Source organism: Syzygium oleosum, unplaced genomic scaffold, assembly GCF_021117445.2.
Source record: "Syzygium oleosum isolate NSW1041296 unplaced genomic scaffold, Sole_v2.1 Sole_v2.13, whole genome shotgun sequence".
NCBI classification, from domain to species: Eukaryota; Viridiplantae; Streptophyta; class Magnoliopsida; order Myrtales; family Myrtaceae; genus Syzygium; species Syzygium oleosum.
Window position 1 is genome coordinate 5675469 of NW_026607497.1, and position 18484 is coordinate 5693952.

General features: G+C 39.9%; 2 protein-coding genes across 3 annotated transcripts; both read right to left on the reverse strand.

The window, feature by feature from the left end:
• Positions 1-388: 388 nt before the first annotated feature.
• On the reverse strand, positions 389-1991 carry LOC115674931 (formin-like protein 14). The gene has a single exon (XM_030597456.2). The coding sequence runs from the start codon at positions 1505-1507 to the stop codon at positions 695-697; it is 813 nt and encodes a 270-aa protein (XP_030453316.1). The 5' UTR covers positions 1508-1991; the 3' UTR covers positions 389-694.
• A 5345-nt stretch (positions 1992-7336) lies between these two features.
• Positions 7337-10138, reverse strand: LOC115675190 (uncharacterized). Of its 2 annotated transcripts, none has more exons than XM_030597794.2 (6): positions 9935-10138; positions 9613-9738; positions 8695-8735; positions 7841-7900; positions 7691-7747; positions 7337-7572 (listed from the first exon to the last, which is right to left on the reverse strand). In XM_030597794.2, exons 2-6 carry the CDS (start codon positions 9728-9730, stop codon positions 7498-7500), a joined length of 351 nt encoding a protein of 116 aa, XP_030453654.1. In that variant the 5' UTR covers positions 9731-9738; positions 9935-10138; the 3' UTR covers positions 7337-7497. The 2 variants fall into 2 exon arrangements, with proteins under 2 accessions (XP_030453654.1, XP_056173140.1); XM_056317165.1 differs by lacking the exon at positions 9935-10138 and adding an exon at positions 9877-9898.
• Positions 10139-18484: the final 8346 nt, after the last annotated feature.

The window sequence follows — 18484 nt, forward strand, 5'->3', positions numbered from 1 at the left end:
CATACAAGAAGATTGCTTGTGCGGATCGTATTGTAGATTCGGTTCCGCTCGTTAAATGGGCGTGCGCCGAGAAAAAACTCAGCTTGAAAGACATCACAAAATGAGTGAATAAACGAGATTTCTTCGACCCAAAAAAGAAAAAATGAGACTGTTTTCTTGTGCAAGTATATTTCTTTAGTACGATTCACAAATTATAAAATGATATTCATTACATATATAGCGGCACATCCTAAGTTCTTAAGGATCGTATAATACTTTTATTCACACAAAATATCTGAGAACTAGACACAAACCGAACCAAGAGCATCCCGAGGAATATATCAGCAAAAAGAAGAAATAATCTATGAAGAGAGAGAGAGAGAGAGAGAGAGAGAGAGGCTCTTGCATCTTACAACGACAGGAGCTATTTCATATATGTTGATCACTTTCTTTGTGCACCCCATTTCTAAAACGCAGGTGGTGGTCACAAACCGATCTTCAGAAGCAGGAAACGAAAAGAAAGAGAAGACAATAAACAGAAAACAGAAAACCCAATAGAAATCTACGTACACACACAGACACAGAGACACCAAACATCACCATAGCACCAGAACAAAACCAGACTAAAAGCGGTTCAGGTCGGGCGATCGCGTGGACCCCTTTTAGCTCGAGTTTGTCCCTTCTTGAGCTTCGGAAGAAAGATGTAGAAACGTGTTCAGGGAAGACGGAGGATCCGCCGGAGATCGTCGGTCGCGCCGGCGTCGACTCCGGCGGCCTCGGCGTTGCAGCTGAGCTGCTTCGGCCTCAGAAGAGAGAATTTGGGCAACGGCAAGCTGCTCGGAGGAGGCGATATCGCGTACATCACAGAGCCAGAGAACTTCTCCAAATCTCCCAAAAAGAGCGAGCGAAAATCCACATCGCCCCTTAACGAACCTTTGGACACAAAGACGTCCCTTGGGAGCTTATCGGGGTCGGGACCCATCGAGCATGTCGACCCGATAATCGCGACACCGTCGTCAGCTGACGAGTTATCCGAACGTGGGGTGGAGGGTGATTTCACTGGGTTCTTGGGGTCCTTCTTTTTGTTGTTGTGGTCTTGCCTTTTCGGGTGCTTCGGAGAAGATTTCTTGGGAGTGAGCGAGGACGACGACTTGGGCTTGTTGGTCTTCATGTTAGAATTAGGGGGTGGGAGAGAGAGGGAAGAGTAGGGTTTTGGCAAAGGAAGCAAAGGTGGTTGCCCTTGGTGGTGATGAGGAGGGACGTTGTTGAAGCTGAGAGGGTTGGAAATCGGTGGCGATGATGGAGGAGGGTAAGAGAAGGAGAGAGAACGCGAAGGCGGAGGTGGACAAGTGAAGAGCAGCACATGACCTCCTCCTCCTCCTCCGTTATGGACGGTACTCATGGGAGATGGTTTCACCGTGAAGCTATGGTGGCTGTGGTGGTGGTTTCTCTTTGGCACCTCCTTGACCTGCTTGCATGGGGAGATCGGCTGATGATCTCGTGCGTACGATGCAGCAACTGCTTCCATGGTGGTTCCTTCACAAACTCACAGAACAGAGAGAGAGAGAGAGAGAGAGAGAGAGAGAGAGAGAGAGAGAGAGAGAGAGTTTCTTTGATCGAGATCTGGGGAAAAAACAAGAAACGACGTGATCAAAGAGTTTCAAACTGATTCACCAAAAAGGCAGTTTGACGTTTGTTCAGCTTGAGAGCTCTTAGGGAAAATCCTCAAGGATGATTTTCTCGGGAAAGTTTGCAGGTAGAGAGCTTTACAGAAACTCACGTGAGGGGCGGAACGAGAAAAAACGAGACGAAAACCACAAAATAACAAAAGATACGGACCGCCTGGTCGGTATCAAAAGATTTGAGTAAAGAGAGGAAGAACACAGAGGTGTAGGAGGATGATCATCAGCTACATATGTCGATTCACGATCGACCGATATGAATGAACCCTTTCTCAGATTCCCACAGGGTTTTCTTGATCTGCTTTTCCTGTGAATGAACGCAGCTTTCTGTCAGCTCGCCCCATCATTTTATAGGCCAAATATCTCCAACGGCTACACATGGCAACAGAACATGGCCTTTGATTATTTCCCCCTTTTCATTTGTTTTTTTCCCTTCGATCTCATCCCATCCCCGGACCTCTCCTTTGGACCAATGAGAATTGAGTAAGTATTACGACAAGACGTCGTAAAATAAGGATTAAAAGAAAAATCTTCTTACCCCGACTCAATTTCATGACCACGCTTTCTAAATCGCGGGTTGACTTAAAAACCCATTACTACTTCGCAGCAATGGGACGCGGTCATGATATACTGCTTTTCATTTCTCGCGTGGTATTAATCAATATTCGAAAAATTGGATTGGTCCGTATTCTTAATTTTTTGAACAGATACAATGATTTTTTATCGCATGATGTGTTGCCATTTCGAAAATGAAAGTGCCTCAAAGCATGTATTTGCGCGACCCCCGATGTTAATGTATTTCGTGTTGCCATTTTGCTTGTCAAATACCGCGTCTAATACTACAGAATAACGTCGCTGTATGAATCTCCTAATTTACCGACAACCGTTGCGGTCGGTCCACTGTAGGGCGGCAACCGCCATTCGTATGTGGACCGTCGGATCCCCTTCGGGGGGAATGAGCCGTTGGGGGGATCCTGGCCGTCCATCGCCCCTTCCTCCCCCCTTCCCCTCGGGGTCCTCGAAGTTGGTGTGGCGAGGGGGGGGGGGGGGCCCGGGGATCGAGCCAATCGTGGCCGTACACGTTTCCGGAAGAAAAGGCCGGTGGGGGCCCTCGGGCAGGCAGCCTGCGGCTAGCGTCGTCCTAAGCCTAGTCGTTATGACCTCATGTGCGGGGAATTCAAAGGTGTGGTCGAAACAAATAAAATAATAATAAAAAAAATCCCGATAAAAAAAGGAGATATTTCCTTTTTTGGGTCCCCCGGCTCGGGGGGTTGCTAAGGGTCCTACAGAACGTACGGTGGAGGCGCATTGTCTGTGGACACGTGGCGATCGGGCGGCCAATCGCGGCTGTCCGTGATGGGTGGGGGCTAGTGGGTTTGCGTGTGATTCCGGGCATTGGTGTCATTGCAATTTTAGATTTAGTAGGTCACAGCAAAGATTTTGGTTACAGCAAATATTTTGGTTACATATACATCTGCTCTTCTGTTTAAAATTTTTGTGACGACAAGGCCTGTCGACTTCCGGATTGTTTGGTACATTTGAATTAGATTTTGATAAAAACCTATGGTTATAAGCTTATGGAATTGGATATGAGAAATTTATATTATATCTGTTTTCTCCTCACTCCCTCTAGTTTATTATTATTTATGCTGCTGCTACTAAGTTGAGTCGAGGAAACACACAGAGTTTTCTTTTCAACCCAGATAACGTTAGGTCACGTTGTGCATGCAATTGTACCCAACGTTTGCATGGCAAATAGAGTATTTGGAAGTAGAACATCATGGATATTTCTTTTTTCTAGATATCAAGATATTGGTCATAAAATGCAAAAAGCAATGACTTTTGGGTGCCTTTGTTTCGCGGAAAGCGAATAATTTGGTAATTTTTTTAAATAAATGATCACTTGTATCGCTTATAAAAATGAACAAACAAAAAATATTTTCATTTTCCACCAAAATATATAGACATAATTGTTGTTGGTAATGAACATACTTTTCATTAATTAATTATTTCAAACGATACAAATAATTATTTTTAGGAATATATTTTCTGAATCGTTCATCTTCTGGGAAATCGAAGGAATACGGAATTGATATATAGACTATGTCCCAAATATGGATAGAGTAATTGCCGAGCTTAGAATTTACCTATTTAAGGTGCGTTTTCTTGTCACACTATTAATGATAGTAAAAACTTAGGGAAGGTGCCATGTTGTAGAAGAGCACAGACTAAGACTTTCACACCGCATTGGGTGACTTTGCTTACCCTAGAAATGCCTTTGAACCAAAGCTCTTGTGGACAAGAACGCACAAAAACGACAATACACAAATATAGACAAAGGTTGCGGACAATACGACTTCGACCTAAGAATAAATAAATCAAATTTTTTAGACTATAAGCACGTGAAGCACCGCCTTGTGGACTTGTAGTTGAAAAACAAGGCCCCCACCCCAACAAAAAACCATGCAATATTCCTATTGGAAGAGCAGCTTCGAAAAAATTTCCGACCACAAATAAACAAACGAGAAAGAAGCTACAAAACCCTACGTGGGGTATACATTCACAAGGGGTTTCGCAGATTATCAACGAGGGCAAACGCCAAGATGCCGACTTTTCGAGGTTCCTTTGACGAGAGGACGTGAGAAATCCTTATCAAATAGGTTGAGACGACTCTTGCACTAGACTTGAAATTGTGGAGTTGACCCAAACTTGGAATATATATTGGCTTGGGTTATGTGGAACCATGTCATCTAGATTGCTAAGAATATTACTTGGTAGAAGAGTTTTAGTAGGATTGTTCTTATTAGGTCTAACAATTTTTTAGCTAATGGGAAAATGACGCAGATATAATCCCCGAACTTTGGCGCAGTGTGTCCCTGGACTTCCGATTTGTTCAATGCGGTCCCCGAACTATTAGTAAATGTTTAATGCGGTCATTTCGTTTGCTTGAACGACAAATCAGACGTTATTTGATGACGTGAATATATACCGAGTTGGACTCTTATAAATCATGGGTCAACATGTCAATCTTTTTATTCATATATTTTAGCAAAGTACAAAAAAATCAGGGCATTAACATGTCCACTATTATCGATGAAGTGGATTGTCATACCTTGATTTGAGATGAATATCCTACTTGGATAGTCTGCATGCAATTTTTATTTTGTTGTCTATCGTTCAAACTTAACAGATTGGAAGTTTCATCAGCAAATTCCGTTAACTTGGATTAGCGGAATGACGACATTGAATGTTTTCATATAATCTAGGGACTAGATTGAACATTTATTAATAATTTATGGACCAAATTGAACAAATTAAAAGTTCATGAACAATATTGCACATTAGACCAACATTCATGGACTATTTGTGTCATTTTCCCATGATAAATCTGGCCACGAAGAAAAGAAATATTTTATATCCATTTTCTTTCAACAAGCAAAATAATTAAGATAGATGGGGCTAACCTCTATTATATGTGTGGAAAATATTAAGAAAATCATTATTGGTTTCCTCCTTCTCTGATTTTAACTTATGTTATTATAAGGGTTAATATCACGGAAAACTCCAAACTGGTACACTTATGATAAATTTATTTCAAAACTAATTTTTTGACCATGAAAAAACCAAAGCTGGTACACCTGAAACAATTTTACCCTCTGTTAGTTTCCGTTAAATTTTATTGTCAAATTTCTGAGTTGAATGACACGTAAACGGATGTATTAGTTTAGGGTTTTACCCTCCGTCTATTATAGGTGTACCATTTTGTGAGTTTTCGTGATATTAATCCAATTTAACGGAGAGCAAATTTGCCATAAATATATAAGTTTGAAATTTTTGGTGATCAAAAAATTAATTTAAGCTAAATCTGCCACCAATGTACCTATTTGAGATTTTTCGTGATATTAACCTTTATCGTAAACATTCTTCTCATCTTATGTAAGACAAGAGCCCGCCGGAGAGTATTAGGTGATGTGGGTCTTATCAAGATTGGGCGGTCGATATGCATATTAATTTATATTTTCACATAACCGCATATTTTTCTTGCCTCTCACTAAAAATTCAAACTTCCATTTATTGACTGTTTCCCTTGATCCGCAGGAACGATCCTGCGTAATATTCTCTTTTTGTTTCTATCTTAATTTTAATTTTAATTGAAATAAATTCCCTAGGCACAACATCCTCTTGGCCTCTCTAACTTTTAGAGTGATACACATTTGCCCCGCATTTTAAGCGTACACAAAATCCTCCTAAACTTTTATTTCATTATAACCGTCAATCCTCTGTCCATTTTTCGGTTTACACTTGCGTAGCATGTGATTTTTCGAGGATAAAATTGTAATTTTATTTTATTTTTTAGACAAATTACTCTTTTGCTCGCAATGTGGTAATACAAATTAGAAATCGTAAACTGAATATGGGAAAACGAGGAAAAAAATGCAATGATCTATTTGAAAAAATTAGGACATAAAAAACGCAATGCGTTGTGTTTTTATTTTATTTTCCTTAGATCCTCCATTAGTTAGGACTTTAAAAAGACCAAGCCATTGGCGTTATATAATTATGCACTATTGTAATTTTAGGCACTATTCTACTTAATCATGCACACACCAAAAGAGCTATGGAAACAATACTAACTAATGAGATTCTTAGAATGCTGGAAGAAATTAAGAGAGAATCAAATCGAGCCATCTAAATCAGAGAAATATCATTTTCACAACATGAATGAAAGGAACGACTTTGTGACTATGACGAGCAAAGCCAACTTCGCCAGGAGCGATTTCTTGGAAGTAGAGGACGAGATAATTAGTTTCAGGATATAATTATAATCAAAGAAAAAGTAAAAGGAAAACAGAGATTATAATCAATATTATTGTTGTTGTTATTATTATATTTCTATTTGAATGTCATCATATATCCATCCCTTCACTTGTTTTTTCTTAACTCATCATCGTCATCATTGTCAGTATTGTTCTTCTCATTGTTTCTTTCTAATAATTTAAAGATCCAATTTCTTTTTTATCTTTCTACATTTTTCTCTAGATTTTAGTTTATTTTCGCGTACTTTGGTGGCAAAAGAGTCATTTGACTGAAAATGGAGGAGAATTACAATCTCACCCTTGAAAATCGACATGTTAAGCGCGTGCAAATGGAAAAATCTATAGCGGGCTGGCAGCCGTAACAAATTGAAAATTATACTTGTTGAAAGTTGAGTGGCAAAAGTGTACCGTCCTAAAAGTTCAAAAGCAGTTCGTATAGTTTTCCCCTAAATTTATACCAGGTTGATAGCTCTGTCGGCAGCCGTCTTTTAGTATTGCTTTGATACACGGCCTGCATGCACTTCAATCGTTTGATGCCTTGCGACAGGCAGATGAACTACAATATCAAAAGGGCTCTAACCTTAAAATCATGATCATGCAAGGCACGGCTCTTTCACTTGATTTCAAACCTATTCAAACCGATCATGATCATGCAAGGCAGGGCCGTGTACCTTCTCGACCCCTGGTTCCTATGGCCGTGAACTTTAGCCCCACTGATTATTTAGACTTAATGCTTGAATTTATCCATAACCCATGATGGCTTTCAGACACAGTACAGAGTGGGCTTTGCTTACTTAAGGGGTTCTTTTCATCGACTTCTCTTGAGCAATGAGTGAGCTTAGTCAACCTGATAACAGCAAGAGAAATTGCTCCAGTGAAACTCTAGGAAGCTCATTCCGGAATTTCCACAACGAGATGCACATGCTTGAAACAAAAAACTTAGCAGTGTAAACATCACCACATAGTACAACTCCCCCCCGTGGACTCAAAATTGCATAATAATCCGATAAGTTGTACAGTTAGTTTTCCGTAATAGTATCCCTGCATTTGGTACATGTCAAAAATGTCGTTTGCCCTTCATCTGCCGATCTCATCTGCAACGAGTCAGATATCAAGAAGGAATGAGTGAAGAGAAAAGGGAAGGCGGGAAATACCCGTGTTAGGGAAGATTAACGTGAGAGGAAATAGCAGCATGCTAAACTTGTACATTACCTGCTTCCGGGTATACTCGAATTCATCGTTGCCACATTTTTCACACTTACGATTTATCTGAGAAGCAAGACCGACATAAGAGAAGATCACATTCCGTTCACAAAGGAAAAATCATGTCAATATACTAATACAGCAGAATCTAGCCACTACCGTAGCTAATTGCAGCGTCCCCTCACTGAAGGTAGACATGCCTAGCTCCCTCCTTATGTCCTGCGATATGGTAGATGACCATGAGAAGCTTACTAACGTGTGAAATTTGATCCAATTATTAAGGAAAATCAAGAAGGACAATAGCTCTTTCTCAACTAAAGTACTAATCTAGGTGTTGCTTCAAAAGTTAAAAAAAATAAAGGTCCGTGATTCCACGTGTTAATAAGAAAAGGTTTAAGATAATGGCAAAGGTTTTCTTTGATAGAATCATCTTTAATAGGACAAAAACACAAGCCTAGTGATCCCTACCAAATCTCTCCACAAGGTTGCAAATTCTACATGATGTGGGCACTATTTGAGTCAATAATGTTAGAGAAGCCATCAAGAGCTACATGCATCTATGTTGCAGCAGAACCACTCATCTCAGTACCTTCCATTCTCATCAAGGTCAGTTATTGGAAGCAACAAAAGGTAGTTGTGAAAATTTAAGCTTCACTAACAACAGATAGCCTCATATTCAGGTTGTGGTCAGCGAATTGAAAGCCTTCCAGAAGCGAGAAAACTTGATGTATTTTTTCCATCGTGAGTAGGGGTTCGCATTTTGTCCCAAGTCGATGCCCTTCCTAAGCCTCAAATGTTCTTTAGTACCGAAGAGTCACCATAGCCATTCAAATCTCTAGCATTTTCTATATTTGATGGTCACTCTAAAAATGACTACCTAGGCAGTAGAACATGATGACATATAAGTATATTCTCTTAAATTGTTGAACTACTAGAACATGTATGCACTTAACTCATGATTCTAAGATCCAACGGAGTGCATGCATCAATCAGTCAGCCAGTTCAAGGCATACCTGAGCGGTTACTCTGTATTTAATTTCTCTTCCAGCAATATCTGAGAGCAAAGGCACATAATTGAGAAAAGTATAAATTGACTCGCAGAGCAAAATGGTCAGGTCTAATAAACAGCTAACCGGCAGCTAATATCTGAAAATAACAATAAAAACACACAATGACTGAACACCGCACCACTCCAAACAAAAAGACAGCAGACATCGTCAGAGAATGAGACGGCTGTGCTAAGATATGCATTTCACATTAGTGGTTTGACTTGAAAGGGCTATTTTTTGCCCAAACTAGTGGTCTCGGGTGTAAACAGTAACAAATTCTGCGAAAAACCTACTGAGGAATGATTTTGGCCAGCATAATAGTATCTCCAAGTTCATATTAGCCAGTATATACGTAGGATAGCTGATCACACCTCTCACCGCCATTAAAAGAGTTCCTCTCCAGCCTTTTCCTTTATTCTCCTCAAAAATCAAATTCGCAGGGTGCCTCTCCATGGATCATCATCATCATCATCCAAAATCAAGACCTAAGATACTTCTAACCAAATACAAATTCACAAGGGGACATGTCCCAAGGTATGCAGAAGGCTCAAAATGGAAAATTTGCAGATGGAAAGACGAAAAATTTCCGATATCCTAGGCAAAGAAATTATTTCTTTTCAATGCATCGCGTGACAAAGCATCAAAGCTTTGCAGTATAAAAGAACAATGGCGAGCCACTGCCACTATAAAAAAGAGCAGAACACAGAAACGGAAGGGCACAACAGCCTACCCTGAGAAGCAACACTTGACAATCTTGAGACATAGTATAAAAAAACCAATCTCATGTCAACTTCAAGACCAAGAAAGAGAGACCCCAAAAGCAGAACCATCTCTATAATTATTAATCAAGTACATTGAGCGATTGAGGAGGCAGATCCTAACCTTTAGTGCTCCGCTTGAAATTACACAAAGGGCATTTTGCAAACTTGACTGAACTCAATGTAAGCATCGTCCCGCATAAGTCGCAAAACAAGAAATCACGATCCCGGGAACGCGCCATGAATCGGCCTGCAGAGGACAAACCTTAATCAGATTTTTCTCTCCTCTTTTTCACCCTTACACCAGCTTTGACAGTATACAAATTCATACAAGGGTGTCACCTAGCAAAGAAGCGTTCTAGAAAGAATTGAAATGTCCCTAAACTACCTCTACTTCTTAGAACCCCAAGCCATTCGATAGCTCCAAAAGGGTAAACGAGACTCGCCTTAGTTTTCGGCGTCGGACCCGCGAGCGAGGCGTGGCGGCGGACGAAGACCGGCGGCGAATCGGGGCGTGACGAGCTGCAAAAGAACGGGAGGCGGAGCTGGGTCGCTGCGAAGAAGAGGGAGGTCCGACGACGGCGGCGAGGATTGCTGCGGCTCGAGAGCCCGACTGCGCCGACAGGTAGGCTGAGGTTTAGAGGTTAAAGGTTTTGGGGAAAATTTCAATTAAGGGCATCAAACGGGGTCAAATTCTAAAAACAGAGGACAAAAGTGAACATAACGTCAAATAAAGATTTGAAGTGTCAAATTAGTCTTAAATAAGGATGTGAAGTACTCAAAAAGTCTCAAATAAGGGCTTGGATCGCCGGCCGACCAAAATGTCCGCCGGCCGGAGAGAGAAATTACTATTCCGGTACCGGAACAGTAATTTTTTTTTCCTTTTCTGTTTATTTTCTTTTCCTTTTCCTTTTCTTTTTTTTTTCTTCTCTTCCTCCGCCGGCCATAGCCGGGGCCGGCGGAGGTCGCCGGCCTCAGGCGAGGCCGCCTCGCCGGCGTCGGGCGAAGGCCGCCTCGCTGGGCCGGGCGAGGTCGGCCTCGCCGCTTCGGCGAGGTCGGCCTCGCGCACGCAGCGGCAAGGCCGGCCTAGCCCGACGCCGGCGAGGTCGAGCCCTCGCCGGATCCCGGGTGAGGGCTCGGCCTCGCCCAACAACGGCGAGGTCGAGCCTCGCCGGTTCCGGCGAGGGCTCGGCCTCGCCGGCGTCGGCGAGGCTCTGTCTCGCTCGCACGCGGCGACGCCGGCGAGGTCGAGCCCTCGCCGGATCTCGGCGAGGCTCGACCTCGCCCAAGCTGCAGCGAGGTCGAGCCTTGCCGGTTCGGGCGAGGGCTCGGCCTCGCCGCTGCCGGCGAGGCCGGTCTTGCTCGCAACCAGCAAGGCCGGCCTAGCCCGACGCCGGCGAGGTCGGTCTCGCCCGCAACGGCAAGGTCGGCCTCGCCCGACGCCGGCAAGGTCGAGCCCTCACCGGCGTCGGGCGAGGCCGGTCTCTCCTGACGCCGGCGAGGGCGGCCTCGCCTGAGGCCGGCGACCTCCGCCGGCCCCGGCTATGGCCGGCGGAGGAAGAGAAGAAAAAAAAAGAAAAGAAAAAGGAAAAGAAAAAAAACTCGAAAAAGAAAAACAGGAAGGAAAAAATAAAAAATGTTCTTGTTAGGTCTTAGGAATAGTAATATTCTCGCCGCGGCGGGCATTTTGCCAGCCGGCGACCCAGGCCTTATTTGAGACTTTTTGGGCACTTCAGGTCCTTATTTGAGACTGATTAGGTACTTCAGGTCCTTATTTAACACTATATTCACTTTGGGTGCTCTTTTGAGAATTTGACCCCACTTGGGGTCCTTAATTGAAATTTTCCCAAGGTTTTGTTCATGTCACAACCTAAAAAATAAATCGACGCGGTCTATATATTAAGGGATAAGTGTACTAAAAGTCTTAAAACTTATTAAGAAAGTACAATTAAATCATAAAACTTTTAAAAAATGCGATCAAGTCACAAAACTTATTACGAAAGTACAATTAAGTCCTAAAACTTTCAAAAAGTGCAATCAAGTCCTAAAACTTATCATGAAGATGCAATCAAGTCCTAAAACTTATCACAAAAGTGTAATCAAGTCCAAAACTTTCAAAAAGTGCAATCAATGGAAGGACTTGATTGAATCAATTTGATAAGTTTTAGGACTTATTTACATTTTCGTGACAAGCTTTAGGACTTGTTTGCACTTTTTGAAAGTTTTAGGACTTAATTGTACTTTTCTAATAATTTTTAGGACTAAATTGCACATTATGAAAGTTTTAAGACTCAATTGCACTTTCGTGACAAGTTTTAGGACTTTGAATGCACTTATCCCATATAATAATTATCGAGTATATTATTTTGTTAAAATTGTTTTTATCTATTTTTCAAACTATTACATACATTTCGAATCTTCGTCAATACACATGTCATCAAAATCCAAATTTACCTATTTTAGATTCTCATATCCATATGTAAAATTATAGATTAATCGTGTTTTATATAGTGTGTTTTTTTGTATACTTAAGTTCCATGTAATATTTACATGCTAAAAGTAAATAGATATTGCTATGATTATCCAGTACATTATTTTTGTCAAGATTGTTTTATTTAATTTCTCAAATTATCAAAAGAATCATACGAACGTTGCTGGGAGTCAAGTTGATTGTTGTATATAATATATAGCTTGAATAAAGTTATAAATCATATATTAGAGCCGGATTAATTATTTTTTATTCAAAGCACTACTATCAAAATCCACTTCACATTGTATAAACTCAATCGGTTTTACTATCAAAATCCATTTATACTTACAAATTACTATATGTCCAATGTAATATTGAAATTGAAAAATTGATTTGTTAAAATTGGGGAAATTATTCAAAAAATTTTAAACCTATTACACTTTAACGCTTTTACCAATTTAGTTCTAAACCTTTTAATTTTGCTAATTGAGTCATAAATATTTTCACTTTTTGATGGCAAAAAATCGCTGATATAAATGCCGACTGTCTTACGTGGCGCGACCGGGGCTGATGTGGATAATTTTAATGAATGTTTTAATATTTTTTCTATTTATATATTTATTCTTTTCTCATTCTTTTCTTTCTTCCCTTCTTCCTCCTCTAGCTGGTCGCCGGGCCTTGGCGACTGGCCAGAGGCGAGGGCTGGCGAAGCTCGGCCCTTCTGGCCTCTGGCAAGGGCGAGCTTCCTTCGTCCCTATTGAGGCTCACCATTGTCGAGTTGGTGAGGTCGACCTCATCGGCCCTCGCTCGTGGCTAGTCATCGGCCATCATCAAGGCCCGGCAACCGGCTAGAGGAGGAATAAGGGAAGAAAAAAAAGAAAGAAAAGAAAAAGAAAAAAAGGAAAAAGAGAATAATTAATGATTAAAAATTTCGAAAAAAATAGTAGAATATTATTAAAAATTATCTGTGTCAGCGCTAGTCACGTCATGTAGGATGGTCGGCGTCCATGTCAGCGATTTCCGGCCAAAATTGATCAAATTGACTCAATTGGTAAACGTGAAAAAAGTTCACAACTTAATTGATAAAATTGAAAGGTTTAAAACTGGATTGACAAAAGTACAATAAATTTAGGACTCTTTGGATATTTTTTTCCGTTAAAATTTAAGGTTGAAATGAAACACCTTCAAGTTTGCTCTATATATTATAGAGATATATCTTTTTATATTGTATAATTTATTTTTACTAAAATATGTTGTAGCACCCCGTTGAAAATCACTCAAAGTCAACCAACTTAGAAATGTCCACCGTTACTTAAGGATCCATTTGTTTTGAGAAAGATGAATAATGTGAAAAACATTTTTCTTAAAAAATGATCGTTTACAAGAATGAATGAACAAAAATATTTTTAACGTCCACGAAAATATTTAGACAAAAATTATTGTCGGTAATGAAAACATAATTTTCATCGACTTATTATTTCAGACAATATAAACGATCTTTTTTAGGAAAATATTTTTAAAATCATTTATTTTTCGTGAAATAAACGCACCTTAACGTGTTTATCGCGATTAGCATGGAATTCTACCAAGACGATGAAGAAAACTAGATTTGTGACCCCACTAATGTCATTTCAATAAGTCTACTTAGCATTTATAATTAAGTGCACCGCCGACCATAAGCCAAAAACATGGAATCCTACCATACCTTGTGTGGGCCCACCAATATGAATGGGACTTATACAAATATATCCTAAAGTCTCTCGGTAAATTAATCAAGGAGGACTAATTTGGCCCGCAGTAAAGCATCACTATGGTCGACCAAAAAAAACATCACTATGGTAATGGTATAGTCAACAAAAGATGCGGCATCGTTTTGTCATAAAAGGCCACCTTATCCTTCACGTTGGACTTTCTTTTTTAATAAAAAAGCCATGTGAGCATTAACATTTTATTTAAAAAGCCACGTAAGACTTTTTGCTGGAACTTATCGCCGGAGGCATTTGGGTGATCATTTTTCTCTGATGCGGCACTAAAGTGATCTGGCGAAAAGTTTTGACACTAAAATAAGCGCAGTACGAAAATTATGACACTTCTAGTATCCTCTTATCCTGAAGAATCAACACTAAAATCCTTTAAGTTGCAGGTCAGTAGTTGATTGTGGACCGAATGCTATTAGACATCTGTCTTTAATAGGGAAAATAGGTCAAGTGAAATGTGAAATATTAAAAGTTTCTTCAAATTCCAAATAAATCTACTAAAAAAAAATAACAAAAGAGAGTGACAAATTCAGAGTAAATTGTCTACCATATGGTGATTCCCATAACCGTGCATGTCTTCATTAAGGAAACACAGTCAATGTAGTTGCGGTCGATGCCAGCTTAAAACTCGTGGATTTTCACAGTTGTGGACGGCTCATCAATCTTCTAGGCACTTGAACCTCTTGTCCTGGTTAACTATCAATTAATTTGTTCTGGCAGCGCTATATTCCAGCTAGTACCTCATCTCCTGGATGACTATCGATTTGTTGTTTTCGCGGATTGAGATAATAGAGTAGGAGTTGCATATGCTCTTGAATCTTGATCTGCTGTACTATTTTCAAGAGGTTCCATCCGCCACTTTGAGGGATGACTTCCTTTGTTTGTTCTCAGATGACGTTTTCATAGTATCGAGAATCGTATACCTTTGAAGGGGATGGCACATGATATCACTATAAAACGCATGAACCTGCATACTTTGTTTCGGGTAGTACGCTCTCTCCAGAAAAGTGTCGTTTTTCTTTTTGTGGCTTAAGAATGACGGTCATTCAGGTTCCGGTTTCATATTTTAAAATTGCAATTGCTCTGAGGTCGCAGCATTTTCCCACCCTTTTTGCAAACTTGAATTCTCGATACATTGATCCTCTGATTCTTACACAGTTCACCTTTTGCTTCCCTGCATTTATAAATGCATGAGGCTTTGCTATCTTGGTTTCAACATATTGATGTTTGATTGCACTGTTGGCGCTGGATTGACGTGAATATGGACAAATTTTGGTGTTCTTTGTGATGCAATTTATTGTTCTTCTGTCAAGTGAACTGTGGTGATAAAATGTTATTTGCAAGTTGATATGCCTTACGATGCTTGCAATGTAATCAGATTGTCACCTTGTTTGAGTTGAATTTCATTACATATGACTTGACAACCTTAGAGATTCAATTCAGTAACCAAGCGAGCAGCAATATCTCAGGTTAAATTCTTTGTGAAAATTTATTATATGGACTGCACTTTATCATGAACAACTGAAATTTTGCGACTGTTGTCAGCGGCAGGGTGCATGTAAATGGGGAAAGCTACTGTAGGTAGAACAACTTTGATGGACAGATGCTTTGGCAGATAAGCTTTCTGAAGCGTTATGTGTACATAACCAGTAACAGATAGTTGCACAAGACAGACTTTTGAATAGGCTAACTATAGAAAAGACAAATCCATGAACAGGGCAATATAATTTTCTCAGCTTCACCGTATACATATACGTAAATAAATTGTCATCTTGGCAGTGACAAGATTATTTCACTGCGCTTGGGAGAGCTTTCTGATTGAAGTGATGTTTTGGTGTCAAAGTGGGATATAAGTCGCCTCTCATAGCAACAGACATACCTGGGGTTTTTCACATGTCAATATGCTTTTCTAAAAAAATTACAGTGTGATGTTTCTGTGATGACATTGTGTTAGGATTCTTATATTGTGCCTTACCCATGTTATGTTGGGATGGCGGAAACAGATAGTGACTTTGGGAGATATGGTTGAGGAATGTGCCGGTGAAATCCTTGATGAAAACGATTCAAAAGTAAGCCCGTTAAGACTTTTTATGTGATCATTTGGCATTTACGAAGCGTAGTGCTTGCATATAGTCGAAGTTCATACTTCAGTTCAGATTTATTAGCTTTTCTTGAGCTCCATGAGTATAGGCAACGTTAGGGCCTTTCAAGACATTGCAGAGAGAACAGAAGTAAAGCCACGCAGTCGCTTGCTAAATAAAAGTTAGATCCAATCTGGATAAGATTAGAACCACAAACATGACAGAGGGTTGGAGACACCTCTCTAGTCCTTAAATTACGGTCGTATTTGATACGAAACTCATTCTAGGTCAGCTCTGAAATATAATACCATCAATGCATGCTATTGTGGAATTGCCAATAGCAGGACTCGAGTCCTGAAACTTTGAGTTACATCTTTGACTGCTTAAGCAGGAGCAGTGATTTCAATAAAGGCTATGAATTATCAAGCTTTTAATGGTGCCCTTGGCTTGTTAGGACACTAAGTATTATCTCTAGTAGCAATGTGTTTTCACCTGCAGATACAAAAAATGTGGCTTTATGAAGAACAAAACAGATAAGAATATCCTCATGGCCAAGAGAAGTTCAAAATTTGATCCCAAAGAGCATCAAGCTGCCATTTGCTTCATTTCAGTTATGGTATTAATTAATTCCCAAGAATCGAGTTTCTTAAATGGCTCTCCGATAATGACACATTTAGAATTATGTGGTGAATTTCCCACAGGCTTTGTAATTCTTTCTGATTTAAAATAGAACTCCTTCTCGCACTTATTTTCTCAATGAAAACAATCAAAAAGTACAAGTACAGTAATCAAGTATGAGATTTGAACTCGGTATTGTTATTTCCACGAGCCAATAAATATGACATGATACTCAAAGCATTTCTTCGTATACATCATTGAATTTGCTATTCTACAATATTTTATTCCCAGTGATATCTTGGGTGTAACAGGAGGATATTGAGAAGAAAACGGGCTACATAACAATGTGATCAGATAGAATATTTGACGTTGATGATAACACAACCATCAATCAGCTTTCAGAAGAGCTGAATATCAAAATACCAGAGGTATATTGATGGTCACTTTAGTCCTAAGATTTGTAACTGAGATTCTTCATGCTTATATCTGCCTCCTGAGCTTTGGTTTGCTTTTCGGCTTATCTCTACTTGAAGTGAAGCTATATTTTCAAACACAGCATGGGATTTAGAGTTTGAATGGATGCTTCGAACTGCTAAGGGGAAATCTCTGCTTAAAACTGTGCTAAAACTTGCTTAGAATGGGGCTGTCTATCAAATTCAGAGGAAGAGAAATGATGTCTTGCACGATCATGTTGTTCCTCAGATTGTTCGAGTTATTAAGTGGGTTGGGTTTGAATTGAAGCTGTGTTGCAGGAAACGAATTTGTTTTTGACTGATGCAGATAAAGGTTTGTGTTCCAGATGGGGCATTGGAGAAATTTTGGATGTTTTTATAAGTTGATACGAGCAATTTTGATTTTGGGCTTTGGAGAAATTTTAGATGTTTCTTTGAGCCTGTGAATTTCGGTTTGTGGGATGTTGATGGACTTGTAAGTTGTAAGGACTTGGTACCATTGTTGTGATATTGGGTTTGTACTTGAGCTTAGTCCGTCCAGTTTACCTCAGAGGTTGAGCAATGGAAGGATTAACATGAGGATTCTAGACATGCTAATCCTCCATAGATCTTGATATTCTTTATATGGCAAAAGTGTCAAAAAAGTCCTAAACCTTTTGCATTTGTGCCAATTTAGTCATAAACATTTTTTTGATGCCAATTCAGTCCTAAACCTTTTGCATTTGTGCCAATTGAGTCATAAACCTTTTTTTGGTGCCAATTCAGTCCTAAACCTTTTGTATTAGTGTCAATTCAGTCCTAAATCTTTTGTATTTGTGCCAATTAAGTTATAAACCTTTTTTTAGTGCTACTTGAGTTCTAAACCTTTTGCATTGGTGTTAATTTAGTCCTAAACCTTTTGCATTTGTGCCAATTCAGTCCTAAACCTATTTGAGCTAAATTAATCGAAAGGACTGAATTGACATCAATACAAAAAATTTAAGACTGAATTAGAACCAATTCTTCACGACAACCGTGAAGAACAACCATGCACGGAGGCTTGCCACGATATTTGGCGCATCAAAAACGGAGGAGACTTTTTTTTTGGTCTGTTGGAGGAGACTTGACTTGCGCTTGGATTGGATGAAACGAAAAGCAGAACGACGACCACTCGAGTCCATACAATAATGCCCTCTCACTTTTACTAGAGCCACTTTCTTAGGTGGTCGTACGATTGATTAAGGTGGGGAAAATTGTCAAAAAAATATTAAATTTATTATACTTTTATTAATTCAGTTCTAAACTTTTCAATTTTATTAATTAAGTTCATCCAGCTAATTTTGATCGGAAATCGCTGATGTGGACACCGGCCGGCCTATATGACGCTGTCGTGGATAATTTTTAATAATATTTTACTATTTTTTGAATTTTTTATTTTTCCTTTCTACTCTTTTTATTTTTATTTTTAGTTTTTTTTCCTTCCCTTCTTCTCCTCCAGCCGGTCCCCAAGCCTTGGCAATCGGCCAGAGGGGAGGGCCGGCAGGGTCCCCTTTGGCCAGTGGGGGCTAGGTTTGCCCGACCTTGCCGGCCCTCCCCTTTGGCCGCGACCGGTTGGGGGAGGAAGAAGGGGATGAAAAAA